At 38.7% G+C, this 18,113-nt stretch overlaps 1 protein-coding gene across 4 annotated transcripts in view; it reads left to right on the top strand.

Annotated features, from left to right (window-relative positions):
* GADL1 (glutamate decarboxylase like 1) overlaps positions 1–11,365 on the top strand; it is a 174,108-nt gene extending 162,743 nt beyond the window's left edge. For all 4 annotated transcript variants that reach the window (XM_081284072.1, XM_081284071.1, XM_081284073.1 and 1 more), the window contains one exon: positions 10,994–11,365. In XM_081284072.1, the coding sequence (XP_081140198.1) occupies positions 10,994–11,167 (174 nt within the window). In that variant the 3' untranslated portion in view covers positions 11,168–11,365. The remainder of the gene's footprint in view (positions 1–10,993) is intronic.
* The last annotated feature ends 6,748 nt before the right edge of the window (positions 11,366–18,113 follow it).

The raw sequence follows: 18,113 nt of genomic DNA on the forward strand, positions 1-18,113 counted from the left end.
TCTCTGAATCACATAGATGATTAGTCATCTCTTTATAATCTTTGGAAAGCCAGTGACAAAATTTGACTTAAAAGTTTGGTTCTTATTCCATGTGTTTTGCCCACAGAACACACTTCTGAATTGAACATTCAGAATATCTTTTCATTAAAACATCCAAAGGGTCCTCTTATTGTTTATCTTTTTTGCTTACTTTAAAAATATTTCTGGTTTGCTTACAAAAAAATGCAAACCTGACAGATTCCTATTGATAATTGCTTCATTTGTGCCTCAGACACATTATGAACTGGACTCAAAATCCTAATGCTCTCTAAAGGTAAGGCATAAAATACCCCCTTTTCTGGAGAAAAATAGAGTTACTGAAAAGTAAACAGGAATAAAAACTATGCAAATAAGGCCTAAGCCAAGAATAGATCTGTTTTGAAATTGGCTGTATGTCAAAGCTGGTTATTCCCTGGATAACTAGAGTATGATGGAGATGTACCTGAAGGGAATTTTTACTTAAAAAATTCATAGAATCACAAGTTGTAGGTTCTAAAATTAATAGCCTGTGGCTCTCTTGGATAGACATTTGGCTCTTGTGAACCAGGTCTCCCTAATATTGATTAGCATTGGAACTATTAGGTTTTTTTCCACTTAGGTTCAGTTTATATTCCTGAGACCAGACACCATTTATTTAAATTAAAAATAAATGTGCTTTTGTCATGAGTGTAAGCTGGACTGTGATTCTGTGTTGTCCTGTGACAAAGCAGGAGATTTTAAGAGTGATGGATGAATCACATATAAGAGGTTGTGAGGGGAAAGGGGGGGGAAAAACAAGGGAGAGAACTGAACAACAACAGATGAGGTAGAGAGGGAAGATGGGAGGGGAGAGGATGGGGGATAGTAGGGGATAGGAAAGGCAGCAGAATACAACAGTCACTAATATGGCATTATGTAAAAATTGTGAATGTGTAACTGATGTGATTCTGCGATTTGTATTTGGGGTAAAAATGGGAGTTCATAACTCACTTGAATCAAATGTATGAAAGATGATATGTCATGAGCTTTGTAATGTTTTGAACAACCAATAAAAAAAAAGAGTGATGGATGATACTTTCGAAGTTTATATGACCTGTGAGCATGCATGCACATATTCACATGTACACACACATACACACATGTATATCAGAAGCCCTCATACTTAAGGTGATGAGGATGAATCACTTAAGCAGATAATCCTAATCCTTCAAAAATGTGAAACATCCAAGCATACACAACTTAAATATTTTTATCTTATTTGCATTTTACATTTAAATATTTTTGCTTGTGTGTCTGTACACATTAATTTCCTCATCTTTTGATGGAAAGGTTCCCCCCCCCCAACAAATGAGTATTTCCAAAGCTTTTTCAAAGCAAGTAAAATTCTTCCTGAGTAGAGGGCTAGAGATTAGGCCTGCTCTCTGTTATTTAAATCAGGCTCTATGAGAATCATCTGTCAGATCCTTTAGATATAGTGAGTACCCAGACACCTACGTAGCAATCTGAGTGCAGAATCAGTCCAGATTCTCAAGATTTTGTGTTAACAGCTTTATAGTTCTCTTTCTACATCTACCTTGATGGCACCTCTACCTAGTCTTTCCAAAAGATGTTACTTAGTCTTTTTAGAAACTACTCTGTTTGGATACTTGCTTTCATGGGCTTACATACATTTTTTTTTTAAATTTTCTATGTTGCCGCAGTCTTGGCTGGGCACAGAATCACGAGCCAATCAAGCAGGAACAAAACTTTATTTTGAAAAAGCCGCTAACACTCTCAGCGCCAGCAAGTCAAAAACCGGTCCTCCCACGAGGGTGTCCGACCGGAACCGCGCGCCGACCGGAACCCCGGGGTCCCCCGGACCTCCCCCGGAATTTCCTCCTACTATCCTTCCCCAACCAATGGGAACTCTCCAAGAGTCTGGTAACATGAGTCCGTAACATGAGTCCGGTAGCAGGCCAAGGTGAACAGCGGGAGTCCAATTTGCATATGAATGTAAATCTTAACATAATCATCTCAGTGGCTAGCTGGCGTCACTTTACAACCAAAGGTGCCATACATTGTATATTTGCTTGTGGCTCCTAGCATCTGCCCCCTTCTGTTTAATTAAGCAACAAGCAATGTGGCTAGGGACCGTGCCTGGTAGGTTGTCCAATTTAACATATGGTTCTTACCCGTCATGGGAGAACTGACCTTTAGGCGTCAGCTTCCTGTCTTAGGTTGAATCCACTGTAATCAGAGCAACCCGTCGCTGACTACCGGTCCAGCATTCAGCCATGCTCGTGGATAGGCCTATGCACCAGTGGGGGGGTGAGGTTCTTGCCTCACCTCTGTTGGCCCCCAAATTTTGCCTTGGTGCCAGTGGGGGGGTGAGGTTCTTTGCCTCACCTCTGTTGGCCCCCAAATTTTAGACCATCACTAGTAGAAGGGAGGAGGATACAGAAATGCCACGACACCAAGCCAATTGATGGCTCCTTGGAAAAATTGCGTCACTGGTGACACCATCAGCAAAGATATGCCAGTATTACCACAATAAACATGGGGTGAGCTGGCAAGGAAATTGCATCACTGGTGACACCATCAGCAAAGATATGCCAGCAGTACCACAATTCGGTGCACCAGATGATATTTTACAATGTATACAACTGATATATAGTCCAGGCAAGTTCTGCAAGCAGTTCAAATTGGAGGAGTCTATCAATATGTCCATTTCCTCCCAAAGTAAATCAAGTCCTTGATTGAGCATTACTTGTTGAGTTATATTCATTGATGCATCAGTTTATACAGTTTACTGTGATAGCTATCATAGAAGCTGTAGTTTGGTTTTATCTCAGTCTTCACCGGAATTGGGATGGAGATGGAAATTCTGGCAATGATGCTAAAGAGACATTATCCTGAACAGAGTTATTAAATATAATGAAAAGGAATGGTGAAAGTAAACAAACAGATCTGTTAACCATCTTTAACAACAATCATAAACAGCTGTTCACCTAATTTAAATTAAACCATATAAATCACGTGAATAAAGAAAAAATTCGGATCCATTTTTTCATGAGCGCTCCTCATATAAGAAATATGGACATACACACATACAGACATACAACACAAAACAGAAGTGTGCACACAACATACAACACATAAGACAATAGTAAATAAAGGCCTTGTAACTATACTTAGGTGAAATCTCCATTGCAATGTTTAAAAATTCCACAGTCAAAAAATAAATAAATAAATAAATAAATAAAAAAAAAAAATAAAACACAGTCAAAAAATAAAACTGATCAGAAAAACATTAACCTAGGTTTGTATGAGCTCAAAAATAAAATAGAACTTTATGATGTGGAAAAATGCAATAATAAAATAGATACTGAAAAAAAAAAAAAAACACCTTGGTTAATCACTGTCGCCGATGTAAGAATAGCCAAGCTGGAGCTCTGGATGTCAGCTGTTATGGATTTGAGTCAAATCATCTTCTTTTTCTGTAGAAATTGTTTTAGTTAATCTCTCTGGAATCCAAATTGGTTGCTGTTCATCCTGTGGGAAAACACAGACAGCGCCCCGATTCCAGACTATCACTGGATCCGGGCCTTTCCATTGTCCTGTTAGAATATCTTTCCAAAGTACCTTAGGCTTATGTACATTTTTGGGGTACAAATGTCTTTCCGCAGCACTAAGTCCCGATGAATCTAAATTTAAAAAGTTTAGAGTAAAAAGGGTTATTTTAAGTTTATCTTTGGGGGATATATACCCCTTTCCAATTCCCTCCTTTTGTTTTAATAAGTACATTTTAATAGTTTGATGAGCTCTTTCAACTATGCCTTGTCCTTGTGGATTGTATGGAATTCCTGTTATGTGAGTAATACCAAATGATGAGCAAAATTGTTTAAAAGAGGAGGAAGTATAACCAGGACCGTTGTCCGTTTTTAACTGTTTTGGAACGCCCACAGTGGCAAAATTTTGTAAGCAATGAGCTATAACATCTTTAGTTTTTTCTCCGGCATGAAGGGAGCCCATCAAAAATCCGGAAGAGGTATCAACTGTAACATGTAAATATTTTAATTTTCCAAATTCTGGCAAGTGTGTGACGTCCATCTGCCAAATATGGTTAGGTATTAGTCCTCTAGGATTGACTCCAAGATTAACTTGTGGTAAAAATGTCACACAATTTTGACATTGTTTTATTATATGTCTGGCCTGTTCTTTAGTTATTTTAAAACGCTTTTGTAAAGTATTAGCATTGACATGGAACCTTTTATGAAAATTTATAGCTTCTTCTATTGTGGAGAAAATATGTATGTCATGTGTAGATTTATCTGCTAGTTCATTGCCCATACTAAGGGCTCCAGGCAATCCTGTATGTGCCCTGATATGACCTATGAAGAATGGATCTTTTCGGTCCCAGATTAGACTTTGTATATCGGAAAACAAAGAGAAAACAGTAGAGGAAGGGGAAATCCTACCAGCATCTTCAAGGGAATTAATAGCATTAACTACATACTGACTATCAGAAAATAAATTAAATACAGAATCTTTAAACATCATAAAAGCTTGTAATACTGCATTAAGCTCTACCTTTTGAGCTGATTGTTTGGGTACTAAAAATGTAAAAGTTTGATCAGGAGTAACTACTGCTGCTGTACCATTGTTTGACCCATCAGTGAATATATTTGGAGCATTTATGATAGGGGTTTTTCTTGTCATTTTTGGAAAAACTACAGGATGCTTAGACCAAAAAGACAACAAAGGATTAGATGGTAAGTGATTATCAAATGAAACACTAGTTTTACACAGGATTATTGCCCAAGTATTTAACTCATTAGCTAACTCATCAATTTGATCTATAGTATATGGAGTAATAATTTTATTGGGAGAAATCCCAAACACTCCCTTAGCTGCTTTTATTCCTTTGAGTATTAATTGTCCTACAGCCTCAGGATATCTAGTAAGAATAGTGTTAGGGGAATAAGATAAATGTATCCACAATAATGGACCTTCTTGCCAAAATACTCCTGTAGGAATATTTTTTGTTGGTAGTACAATAAATAATAAAGGCAAACTTATATCAATTCTATCCAAATGCATATTTTCCATATATGTTTCAATGATTTTTAATACTTTTCTTGCTTCAGGCGTTAACATGCGGGGTGAATTTGGATCTGATGGACCTTTTAGAATATCAAATAAAGGTCCTAACTCTCCTGTTGGTATGCCTAGATAAGGCCTTATCCAATTTATGTCTCCCAATAACTTTTGAAAGTCATTAAGTGATTTGAGTTGATCTACTCGTATTTGAATTTTTGGTGGACGGACCATGGTTGAGGATAATAGAACTCCTAAATAATTAATTGGAAGATTTAATTGTACTTTATCTATTGCTATCTCTAGATTATAGTTTTTCAATAAGTTTGTAAGTGTGGCATAACATTCTAGTAATGTGTTTTTATCTTTATGTGCCAATAACACATCATCCATATAGTGAAATATTTGTAGTTCAGGATTTTGGTTTCTAAGTGGCTGGATTGCTTTATTAACATAAATTTGACACATAGTTGGGCTGTTAGCCATCCCTTGAGGGAGTACTTTCCATTCATATCTCTGATCAGGACCTTCATGATTCAGTGCAGGGATAGTAAATGCAAAATGTGGACTATCCTCGGGATGAATTGGAATTGAAAAGAAACAATCTTTAATATCTATAACTAAAACATGCCAGGTTTTTGGTAAAGCAGACAATTGAGGAATCCCTGATTGAGCAGGTCCCATAATAACCATCTCATTATTAATGGCTCTTAAATCTTGTAATAATCTCCATTTACCAGATTTCTTTTTAATGACAAAAATGGGAGTATTATAGGGGGATACGGAAGGTTGTATATGTCCTTCCGCTAACTGTTGTCTGACCAAGTCATGGGCTACTTGTATCTTTTCTTTAGTCAAGGGCCACTGAGGAACCCACACTGGTCTTTCTGATTTCCAAGTAATTTTGATTGTCTCAGTGGCCCTTTCTGAAAACCCAATTCATGTCTATTTATTTCTTGATCTATTTGAATAGGTGCTGTCATACCTTGTTCTTGTTCTCTTAATCTTTTTTCTTTCCTAAAGCCTTGTTTAGCCCTAGTAGTGGGCGCGTTAGGATTGATGTTATTTGTTAATGTCAATCCTAATTGATCTAGGACATCTCGTCCCCATAAATTTACAGGAAGATGATCCAATACATAGGGCTGTATAGTTCCTTCACATCCTTCAGGATCCCTCCAATCTAATACCATAGCACTTCTATGGGGATTTGTTGCCACTCCTAGGCCTCGAAGCGTTTGAGTGGCTTGTTGTAATGGCCAATATTTTGGCCATTCTTGACGAGAGATGACACTAAGGTCAGCTCCTGTGTCCAGCAGCCCATTAAAGTCATGTCCTTGAATATTTAATTTTAGCATTGGGCGAGAATCTAAATTCAAAGACAGCATAGCCCAATCTACACCTGTGGAGCCTAATCCCTTGGAACCTCTTTCTACATTACAACTGGAAAATTTATCATGCAGGCTGGGTATTATTAATAACTGTGCTATTCTATCTCCTGGTGAAATTACTGATATACCTCTTGGAGAACTAGCTATAATTTTTATTTCACCTTCATAATCGGGATCAATTACCCCAGGACTTATCATAAGTCCTTTTAGTGTAGAAGAACTGCGTCCCAATAATAAGCCTACTGTTCCCTGGGGAAGAGGTCCTTTTACTCCTGTGGGAATGATTTGAATTCCCATCTCTGGGGTTAGTACTGCTCTGGCAGAGGCGCAGATGTCCAGCCCTGCGCTCCCTCTAGTTTGTCTGATGAGGGATTTAATGGATAATGCGTCCTGGGCACTACCTTGATGGGGCTGTTGGGTTCCTCCATTGCCCCATATATTTGTGGTTTGGGGCCCCGGGGCATTGGGCCCTCTAGTCCGTTTTTTGGCAATGGAGCTTGATACCTTTCTCCACGATATCGTGGGTAAACACTTGGTCCTTGTCCGTTTTTTGATAACGGAATACCCTCTATGGTGGTTTGAGAACGGCATTCATTAGCCCAATGTCTCCCTCTACGGCATCGTGGGCAAATACCTGGTATTCTATTCCTTTGATATCCAGCTTTGTTAAACCCTCCTCTTATGGGGCAACTCCTTTTAAAATGTCCTGTTTGATTACAATTATAGCATGTTCTTGGCCTGGCATCTAAAGCCTGTTGTACTGCTGCTAAGACTTGCCCCTGTTCATTAATGTCTCTACATAATTTAATATATGTGTTTAAATCCTCATGTCTCCATGGTCTAATGACCTCTCTGCAGCAACGATTTGCTTGGTCATAAGCCAGTTGTTTTATAAATGGCATTACCTGTTCTGTATTTCCAAATATCCTAGAGGCTGACTGAATAAGTCTATCTACAAATTCAGCATAAGGTTCATTAGTTCCTTGTATTACCTTAGATAATTGACCTTGTAAGTCTCCATGCCCCTGTAAAGTTTTCCATGCCCTAACTGCATCTACAGCAATTTGTGCGTACACACCAGGGTCATATTCAATTTGTTGTCTTTGACCCTCATAAGGTCCCTTCCCCAAAAGCATTTCTATATTTCTTTGAGGATAACCAGCTTCTGCATTTCGCCTAGCTGTCTCCATGCAAAATTCCTCATTGGCAACCTTCCATAACAAATATTGTCCTCCGTTTAGCACAGATCGACACATGTTAGCCCAATCTGCTGGTGTCATGTCCAAGTTGGTAACAGATTCGACCATGCTTATTGTGAAGGGAGCTTGCGGCCCATAGGTCGTTACAGCCTCCTTTAATTGCTTTATTGTTTTGAAATCTAAAGCACGGTGAATTCGTTGCCCTCCTGCCTGCTCAAGTACAGGGCATGCTAATCTTTGGGGTCCTGCCTCAGAATTCCGTCCATCAACTACGGGAATTGAGGGCCGCTCAGCGGTAGATGGAGCTGTTGGCTGAGTTACGCCCTCTGGTGATAGAACGGAGTTGGTAGCAACCTCCTGTTGTAATTCTCCACCTGATGGCTGCTTGTCCTCTAAGCTTGCTTTTTTTAAATTTTCCTCTGTCTGACTAGCTTGAGAGACCTTCTCTTTTGCTTGACCTAGCGTTTTTTCTACCATAGTCTGGACCTCTAACAATTTACTTAACAGTTTTTCGGTTTGTTTTTTATTGGATTCTAATCTACTATAACCTAACCCAATAAGGTAGGATAAAACAAAGCCGAAGCAGAATGAAACAAAAACGGAGCAGACAATGGTTGTATCAATTTTCTCTTTCTCAGGGCCGAATAACTTCAAACCTTGAGCCAACCATTTTTCCCAGTTCGCCTGAGAAAATTCTAGGGCTAGGGAGCTCGAAATAAAAACAAAATAAATCAAAACAAGAACACATTGTTTTTTGAGAAGGTCATCCATCCTGTCGCCTTCCCTCAGGGGCGAGCAATTTACTCACCTCTAAGCTTCAGGCGTTCCCCGCACGGGCCGCCAAATGCCGCAGTCTTGGCTGGGCACAGAATCACGAGCCAATCAAGCAGGAACAAAACTTTATTTTGAAAAAGCCGCTAACACTCTCAGCGCCAGCAAGTCAAAAACCGGTCCTCCCACGAGGGTGTCCGACCGGAACCGCGCGCCGACCGGAACCCCGGGGTCCCCCGGACCTCCCCCGGAATTTCCTCCTACTATCCTTCCCCAACCAATGGGAACTCTCCAAGAGTCTGGTAACATGAGTCCGTAACATGAGTCCGGTAGCAGGCCAAGGTGAACAGCGGGAGTCCAATTTGCATATGAATGTAAATCTTAACATAATCATCTCAGTGGCTAGCTGGCGTCACTTTACAACCAAAGGTGCCATACATTGTATATTTGCTTGTGGCTCCTAGCACTATGTCTAATAACAAATGATACTTGCATAAACAGTTTAGGGAGAAAATGTGCCTTATAATGTATTTATGAATCCAAGAGGATATGGGTAAGCATAGTAGAGAGTTTCCTACAGCTTCCTGCTTTCAGTGTTCACTGAATGCTTGTCACTAAGTTTTGCAAAGAGAATGAGGGCTGTTGTTTAATTAGTCCTGTTTTTCCAATCTCTAGAAAGCTCAAAATAAAATATGTGACCCATTTCCAGGAACTTATAGACCCTGATGGTCATTGTTTCACTGTTTTACTCTTAGATTTCATCTTCTTTTTCTGTTTGTTTTTTTTTTTTTAACACCCATGCATTTTCTTTTTGTCTTGTTATATTCTAAGAAAAACTGCCAATCTTTTAATGCCAAGGTGATTTTGCTGACGGTGTTGGTTGTTGTCAACATGGTACAGTCTATGTTTTGAAAGATTTAGGTTCTAAAATTAGTATGTCTGGAAAACAAATAAACAAAAAAACTGCTTAAATTACCCTTGAACCTCCCTTGTGGCTAAGCTCAACACATCATATTTCCTGGGGTCCAAACACCTGATTTTTCCATCATCTTTGGGAAAGATGGATTGGATTGTGTTGAGTGTCGGGTGAAGTGGACTGGCCTTGCTTTCAGGTACACAGCTGTCTAAAAACATAGGTATGTTCAAAATGTAGAGTATTAAGGGTGTGTCATATGAGAGAAAGGCTCCTGAGAGCTGACATTTATGCCCATACCTAAGGAGTTTAAAGCCCATTCTGCCTGGTATTATTTCTAAATGCATTCCTTGCTTCTGGGCGAGCTACACGTCTTTGTTCTAAGACAAGGACAGAATTTCATGAAGTTCCCCTCCCACATATTCACAGAGGGCATGCTCAAAAGTTTTGAAAGAGATAAAATAAAGGCGAATGAAAAAACTTTTATGTATGTTTTCAAGTCCATAAGGGTGCATTCTTAATTTTTTTTTATTGTGGAGTTTCAAAAATTAACTTCACTATTTTAAACTTGACAACTGACCTCTTGTGTGGGCACATTACTGCTTTGAGAGATTGATTTTCCCATGTGATTCTTAACTTGGATTAACTTCCTCAAACATTAAACTTTTAGAAAAATGTGTGCATTTGAATTATCACTTCTCAAGTCAACTTCAAATTCTTATTCTTAAAATACGAGTTTCCTAGTTGCATTACCACCTTTATCCTTAATAAAAGACAGCATTTGTATTTTATATATGCAAGGATAATATCAAGCTTTCATTTCCTTCCATGACTTTTTCTTTAGCAAATATTTTTAGAGAACAATAATTGACAAAAAAGGTACAGTTTCCTATGTATAACCTAATAACTATTAGTCTTTAAAATAGAATTACACATAATACTCATATTGGTTTTTCCTTGATAGACACTTAAAGTGATTTTGTTTGTTTTTGTCTATGATTAAATTGTTTCATTCAAGGTACTTTAACTAGAGGATTTTTTTTTGTACTGAGGATTAAATCCAGGGGCTCTTTACCACTGAGCTATATCCCCAGCCCTTTTTATGTTTAATTTTGAGACACGGTCTCGCTAAGTTTCTTAGGCTCATCTCAAACTTGCAATCCTCCTGCCTCAGACTCCCAAGTCGCTGGGATTATAGGAACTGGAGTATATTTACTTTAGACAAATTTGGGAACATAACATTTGGTACTTTTGAAATGGTGACCTCTGTGGATATAGAAATTGATTTTTAGGAAGGCAACATTGCAAAATGATTTAGGTGTTGAGTCTGAGCTTACAGTGAGACTGCCTGGGACCTGAGCTATTTGTTTAACCTCCATGTGCCTAAGTTTCCTCATCTGTAAATGTAATTAGTAATATTTAATTCAGGGGGTTATTATGAAGATCAAATGAAATAAGAAGTCTAACGTACTCATCAGTATTCCTATACTGTTAGTTCTCAATGAATTACTATAACGTTGGCCTTGTGTACTGAGAGTAGGTTCCCCACCAGCAGTTGGCTAATGAAAATGTAGTTGAAATACTTTGGTGTTCTTGTCTTTCACCTCCTCCCTTCTCTCCCCTTGCAGGTGGCCCCAGCCATTAAGGAGAGGATGATGAAGAAGGGAAGCCTCATGCTGGGCTACCAACCCCACCGGGGGAAGGTCAACTTCTTCCGCCAGGTGGTGATCAGCCCTCAAGTGCGCCGGGAAGACATGGACTTCCTCCTGGATGAGATAGACCTCCTGGGTAGAGACATGTAGCTGTGGCTTTTGGTCCCCCAGAGAAATGGATCCTGTCCTGGGGAGGGCATCTGGAGACATGTAGTAAATTATAATACTTCTGATGGGAAATGGGACAGTCCAGACACAGCAAAACCAAAATGCTAAGCAAATGGTATTAGGGATTCTTGCTGTCTGGGAACTACTGTTGGTATAAAGGAGGAATTTTTTTTTTTTTTTTTAAGAGATGTCTCTGGACACAGCCTTATAGAGAGGTCAGTAAATACCATATGGATCCTGTGTTCTAAACTTACTTTGCTGTTTAAAGAACATATAAATTAATAGTTTAAGGCAGGGTTCTCAAGGTGTGGTCTCGGCTCTAGCCACATCAGCATCACTGGGGAACTTATTAATATTTAGATTCTCAAGCCTCACCCCAGACCAACTAAATCAGAAATTCTAGGGGGCCAGGGGAATGCAGCAGCCAGTATTTTGTGTTTTAACAAGCCTCCCAGGTGATTCTGATGCATGGTAAAATCTGAACACACTGGTTTAGAAAACGCCTTTTATTGATTGAATAACTAGTGTTTTGCCAGCAAGACGATATCTAATACTTTAGTAGCCCCTGAGCTACTCTTTGAAAATACTGCTGTGGCATTTTAGTATGGTGTTTTTAAGGGTATCAGAAGCATGTCAAAGATTTTTTTTTTGAAGACTATACAAAATGTTCATCTTATAAAAATATATGCTTTATGCAGGCTAAATTTTTATTTTCAAAAGCTAAAATTAACCATTGTCTGTTCTAAGTACCTACATTAGAGATTAGGATAAAAACTAAATACTTTGCAGTGTGATCTTTCCATTGAGGAGCAATAGTTTTAATTCACTTCCTAAAATCGGTCACATCATGAGCTGGGGATGAACACCTCATACGTAATGTTTGTGTGGGTCTCTTTTATCTGTAGGGGCCCATTCCTTGTCTTGCTCTCTGCCTTGTAAGAATAACGAGAATGAAGTCCATGGTTGTATGACATTCCCTTTCCCAAGCTTTGAAATGTCAGCGTAGACTACTACATGGCTTATATTGGGCAGAGAATCTGGGAATCAGAGTTCTTTCAATGGAAACACCTCCTTCATTTTTCCTAGAAGTGGATGGTAGTCCTGGTCCTAGATTCCCAGAAGACTTTCATGTGACTAAGATGTGGACAATATTTGAAGATGTGGGTACAGAGTTAAAGTTCTGCATTGGTAGGTGAATGAAGAGTTTTCAAGGGTTAGACTTAACATATACAGTGACCTTCCTATACTTCATCTTTAGCTTATGTCATTTAAATTTTGAGCAGATGTTTAGTGTTTTGCTTTTATTGCACATTATTATTTTAGTGTGCATGTTTTCTCAATATATTCTTTAGCCAATATATATAATTTTTTTCTGTGCTGGGGATCAAGCCCAGGGCCTTCTGCATGCTAAGCATCTTTTAATCAAAGAATATTTTAATTTTTTTTCTGAATTACTTCACATTCTGTGGTGATAGTTCTGTGTGTGTGTATGTATTTTGAATTTCTTGTTGCCTTTTTTGGTTAATGTCTACACAAAATGGTCCTAAAATTGATGCTTGCAATAATTTGGATTTCATGAAATAAAGAGCAATATTAGTGTATTTCGTGTCACTCACTTTTCTTTTCCTGTCATCTCCTCTTCGCCAGATTATAACAATACATTTTTAGAAGGGAACTGTATTAATTGGCAATTTAGTTAAACAATTGAGGAAATAGGAAGCTGGCCGTTTTTCAGTTAATGCCTTGAATAAAATGGAAAGAGTGGTTGTAGCTCCGTGTGGGTTTGTGCCTTGTGTACTCTGTCTTCTCCTCAGTAATGGGAAACCACAGCCACAGCTCAGCTGCTGTGTTTCTTCTGAGAAGTGGCAATTCCTTCATCAATGGGAAATGCTAACAGGTATTTGATGAAAGGGTGATGACAACTCATTATTCCTTTATTCACTAAAAATGTCGGCAGTGTGCCTGCCATTTTGTAGGTAATGATCTTAGGTACTAAAGATACACAGTGAATAAAACTCTCAAACTTTCATTCCAGGGAAGGCAAACAATTAGCTCATAAATATATACCAAACCAGGTGATGGCAAGTACTTTGACAAAAAATCAAGAGAGTTTACTCTCTTGTTAGATTGTGGAAGTGAGAGGGGTCCTGTGTACTATGTAGAAAATTTGGTTGGATGAGGCCTCTGTTGAGCTGATATTTGAGTGGAGATGTGGAATCGAAGGAGAGAGTCATGTGGAATTGGGGGAAGGCTGCCTCAGAGGGAGGGCATAGCAAGTCCATACTTTTGCTCTGCTGTCCTTAGGGATGAATTCAATCATCAACCCCATGCTTCCAGCCATGTTTTCCACATTTCAAACACAAAGAAACAGAAGGGAACTCCACCACGACGATTTGCTTTGGGGAACACGTGTTTCTTGAGGTGAGACTGGGAAACGTAGCTTTTTGGTTGGTTTGTATGTGGTTTCATTTTAACTAGATATGTTGATGTGGAGATGTTGATCATTTTAACCAGATATGTTAATGTCAACATCTATACAAGTAGCCCTGTCATTAAGAAAGAAAAATGTCCTGTCAGTAATAAAGAATGGGCAATGGAGGAGACTCATGGGCCTTACCATCATGCCACAATTGTGGAGTGACAACAGTTCTTAAAGCAAAGTTTTATTTTTCCAGACAGCTCATTAATTAACCAAGGCTGATAAAGGGTGATTCCAATTAGAACTACTTGGAATCCAGTCAGTCTGTCTGGTTCGTACTTATCTAATCCATCCTGAAATGGATGGATAGAACTCGAAATGCTTTAATCCCCTTGACTCCATAAGAGCCTGGGTGAAACTAGAAAATAATTATTTTCAATTTTAGATCTTCAGGACCAGTTTGATTCTTCTTAATTTAAACCCATCTGAACTGACCTAATGCATTATCCAATGGGAATTTATTTCAACCAATTACACCTGGTTTGATTTGTTCTAATATCTATAAGGTTTATTTTATACAGTTTAACTTAAGAAATATTAGATGAAATTTCCTTAATCCAACTATATTCAGAAAGACATTCCCTTTTCATGATGGCGTGACTTTGGGGAGCACAGGTGAGTAGCAGAAGTATCCAGAAAGGGGAATCTTTCCTGGGTCTTTGGGGATAACTCATTGTTCTGTAAATAGACAACTCCTGGTTAAACCAGAGTCATAAATGGAAAAACGTGAGTTATATCTCTCAGCTCTTTTTTCTGTTCTACCCAGGCTCTTAAATAAAGATTCATGGGGTGGGAGGTGAATATGGGCAGGAATGTGGAGTACCATAGCCAAATTACAAAAGTAGCATGGGCCTCTTTTTTCCTTAACCCCTTTGTCCTGCAGATATGTCATTTCTTATGGCAAAAACAAACAAACAAACAAACACCTACAAATTTCAGGACATTCTAATGCAGAGATCAAGGATAATTATGACAATACCTGGCACTCCTACTATATGCCACCTCCAATGCCACCTTCTTGACAGGGCCTTATGTATCCTCACAAACCCCGCCAGATGGGAGTTATTATTACAGTGGGGGAGCTTGTATTATTATTACAATAATAATTTTTATTATTTTTAAAAATACTTAAGATTGACAAGCTACTGAGCAGTGATACAAGATTTAAATCTAAATCTAACTCATCCAGAGCGTGGCTAGCTTTTTCCATTTCCTTTTATTGGAGGGTACACATGGAAAAAAAGAGTAATTCCAGCAATCTCTCTGTACCTGACTTTCACAGTTACTTAGCAAAGAAAAGCACCAATAACTAAGTTGGTCTCAGGGGATATTAATTCTATCAGACGGCCACGGCACCTTTCTCAAACTAGAAAACAGGAATTTTTCTTTCTGCTTTTGCCATTGAAGACAGAGGGTGGTAGTACACAAAGAACCTTTTGAGTTAAATTATTAAAACTTTTTAACAGGGAACACATTGAAGGTGAGAAGAATAACAATTTCGGAGTATTGGGCCATTGTTTTAGTTTCATTGGCCTTTCCTGAGCTCCGTGACCCCATGTTGAAATACTGGGTTTGTGTTAGTCAGCTTTTTGTTGCTGTGACATAAAAGCTGAGAAAAAACAACTTAGAAGAAGGAAGGAGTTATTTTAGCTCATCGTTCAGAGATTGCCATCCATGGTTGGCTGACTCCATTGTTTCTGGGATTATGTTGAGGCAGGACAGCGTGGCAAATGGGTAGGGCCCACTACTTTGTGGTGGTCAAGAAGGAGAGAGAGAGAGGAAGGAAGGAATAGGAACAAGACATAATCTCCAAAGGCATGTTTCCAAGGACCGAATCCCTTTAGCTTATAGTGTCTACCACCTCCTAATAGTGCATTCAGTTATGAATGAATCCCTCCAGGAAATAATCCATTGATGAAGTCAGAATCCTCACATCCATTCTTTGCTCAAAACTACTTGTCTCTGAACATTTCCACATTGGAAACCAAACCTTTATCACATGAGCCTTTGGGGGACATTCTGGATCCAATCTGTAACAATTGATAACTCCATCTGAGTGTCCCAATGCCACTCAAATTCAGCATGTACAAAATGGACTCATGATTTCCTACCCACAACCCAAGGTCACTCCCCAGGCCTTTTCCCTTCTCCATGTTTTACACCTCAGTTAACTCACTATTTTCTATCTAATTTGGCAAACCCCAGATGCCTCATACTTCCATCTCCCTCTCTCCTGTACTTTCCAACCTGTTAACAGGCCTTGTTGGATGTAGCTCTAAAATATATCTCCACTTATCTGTTTATGCCTGTGTCTGGTTTCACATCCAAATTTCAAGTTTCTGTTACTTTCCCCCTGAACTATAACCTCTGTTACAGTAATGACCTCTGTTACAGTTTGGATCTGAAGCATCTCTCCAAAACACGTGTGATGAAGACTCAGTCTCCAATGCAGTAATATTCAAAAGTGGGACTCTCGGGAGGTGGTTGGATCACGAGGGCTCTGACCTCATCAGTAGATGAATCCATTTTTTGGATTCGTCGATTCATGGGTTTTGAAGGAAGCGTTTTGTTATAAAATTGAGCTTTCTCTCTGTTTCCTGGATCAAGTCACTAAGTGAGAAGCTTACTACACCACGGGCTCCCCTCCGCCATGTTCTATCTCACCATAAGCCCACAGCAAAGGGGCCAAGCGGACATGGACTGAAACATCCTAAACCAAGAGTCAAAATAACTTTCTTCCTTTTATATTGTTTTTCTCAAGTATTTTGTCACAGGGATTAAAAGCTAACACAGCCTCTTTGCTGCATCCATATGTTGCTTCTGAATCTTGTCCCATCTTGCTACTTAAGCTATATGGAGGCAAATGATTCTAATTTTCAAGATAAAGATCAAATTCTACAAGCAGCTGCCAAGGCCCTGAATCCTTCCAACTCCCATGAAGTTTCAGATTCATGTGGAGCAGACTTCTTCGTACTGAGGTCCAGAAAATGCAGCCTCCCTTTAGATCCCACCCTGTTTATCTACATGTCAAAACCGTTGAATGTAGTACTTCTTCCTTAAATGATATTTCCCTTTTCTATCTCTTCACCTGACAAAATGTATGCTTACCTATCAGATGTCAACTTGATTCTCTGTTCTTTTTAGAGATAGTTTCTCTGCTTGTCCTCCATCCACCCAAAAGGTATCTGCAGCCATATAAACTGTCACATAGGGAGCCTGGCATATAGTAATTGTTCAATAAATAATTGTAGAAGTAAGAGTGATTGGTAGGTTGGTCTGTTAAATTGCCTTTGATATGACTTTTTTTTTAATTTGAGGAGGCATTTAGATAGATAAATGTTAAACAACTACTCTGTTGTCTTAAAGAAAACTTAAAAAAAAAAAAACACCTTTAATCTTAAAACCCTTTCTACAAGCTGAGAAATCAGTGCTCTGGTTGGTAAATGCACTAAAGAAGAAAAATGTTTCTACTTAAAATTTAATTTAGATTCATCTCAGAAAAAAATTTCTTGGAATAAATATGATTTTGATTTCTAAATATTTTTTTTACAGGAACATACATCCACATTAAAACAGCACAAGCCATAGATGCATTTTTAACATTTCATTAGCACAATCTGGTACAGGTTTATGTATAAAATAGACCAGAATTTGAAATTCCAACTGTAGATGATAACAGTATAGTACACAAATAGTAGAAACTCTAGTTCATAGGGATGATGAGTCCTAAATATATTCTATGTTATTAGAAGGCTTTGAGGTATCTGAGGGTGGGTCGTGCTGTGCCAGAGACCAAGGGATAAGAGAGTTGTGAAACTCTAATAGAAACAGATTTTCTCCCTGCAGGTGTGGTCCCATCCTGATGGTGGACTGGGCAGGGAAAGGAATGAGCAATGGATTCTTGAAAGAATTCCATTACCTCCTCACCTTCCTATTCTTGGGCATTTAAGAACCCATGACAAATCTTAAATGATGTCTTCTACCTCATGCCTACATCATCATATAAGTTGAATTCTTTAGTTGAATGATTAGTCAAGAAGTCAAGGACCTAAACACCATGTTTCCCTAAAGTCTCTCTGAGATTTGAGTGTAGAGGAAATAATTTTCTTATTCTGGAACTGGTAGCCCAAGCTCAGTGTTTTACGGACAGCTGTCTGAAACCTGCAGATGAATTTTGACATCCCTCACCTTCTTGGGGGCAGAGCTATACAACTTAACCTATACATCATCTAGGGAGGTTTCACATTTTTGTTATAGGGGCTTGCTGGTCTTCCAGATAACTTACTAATTTGGTGTACAAATTGTGAGTGTGTGTGTGTGTGTGTGTGTGTGTGATGTTTTTTTCTTAATTCTCCACTCTGAAAGCTTAGGATATCCATATGTAGTTGTATCCACATAATAAGTCGCAATGGAAATTCTTGTATCTTCTAATGTAAACGACTAAGGTTG

This window comes from Spermophilus citellus (genome assembly GCF_964194105.1).
Source record: "Spermophilus citellus genome assembly, chromosome: 3".
Classification (NCBI taxonomy): domain Eukaryota; kingdom Metazoa; phylum Chordata; class Mammalia; order Rodentia; family Sciuridae; genus Spermophilus; species Spermophilus citellus.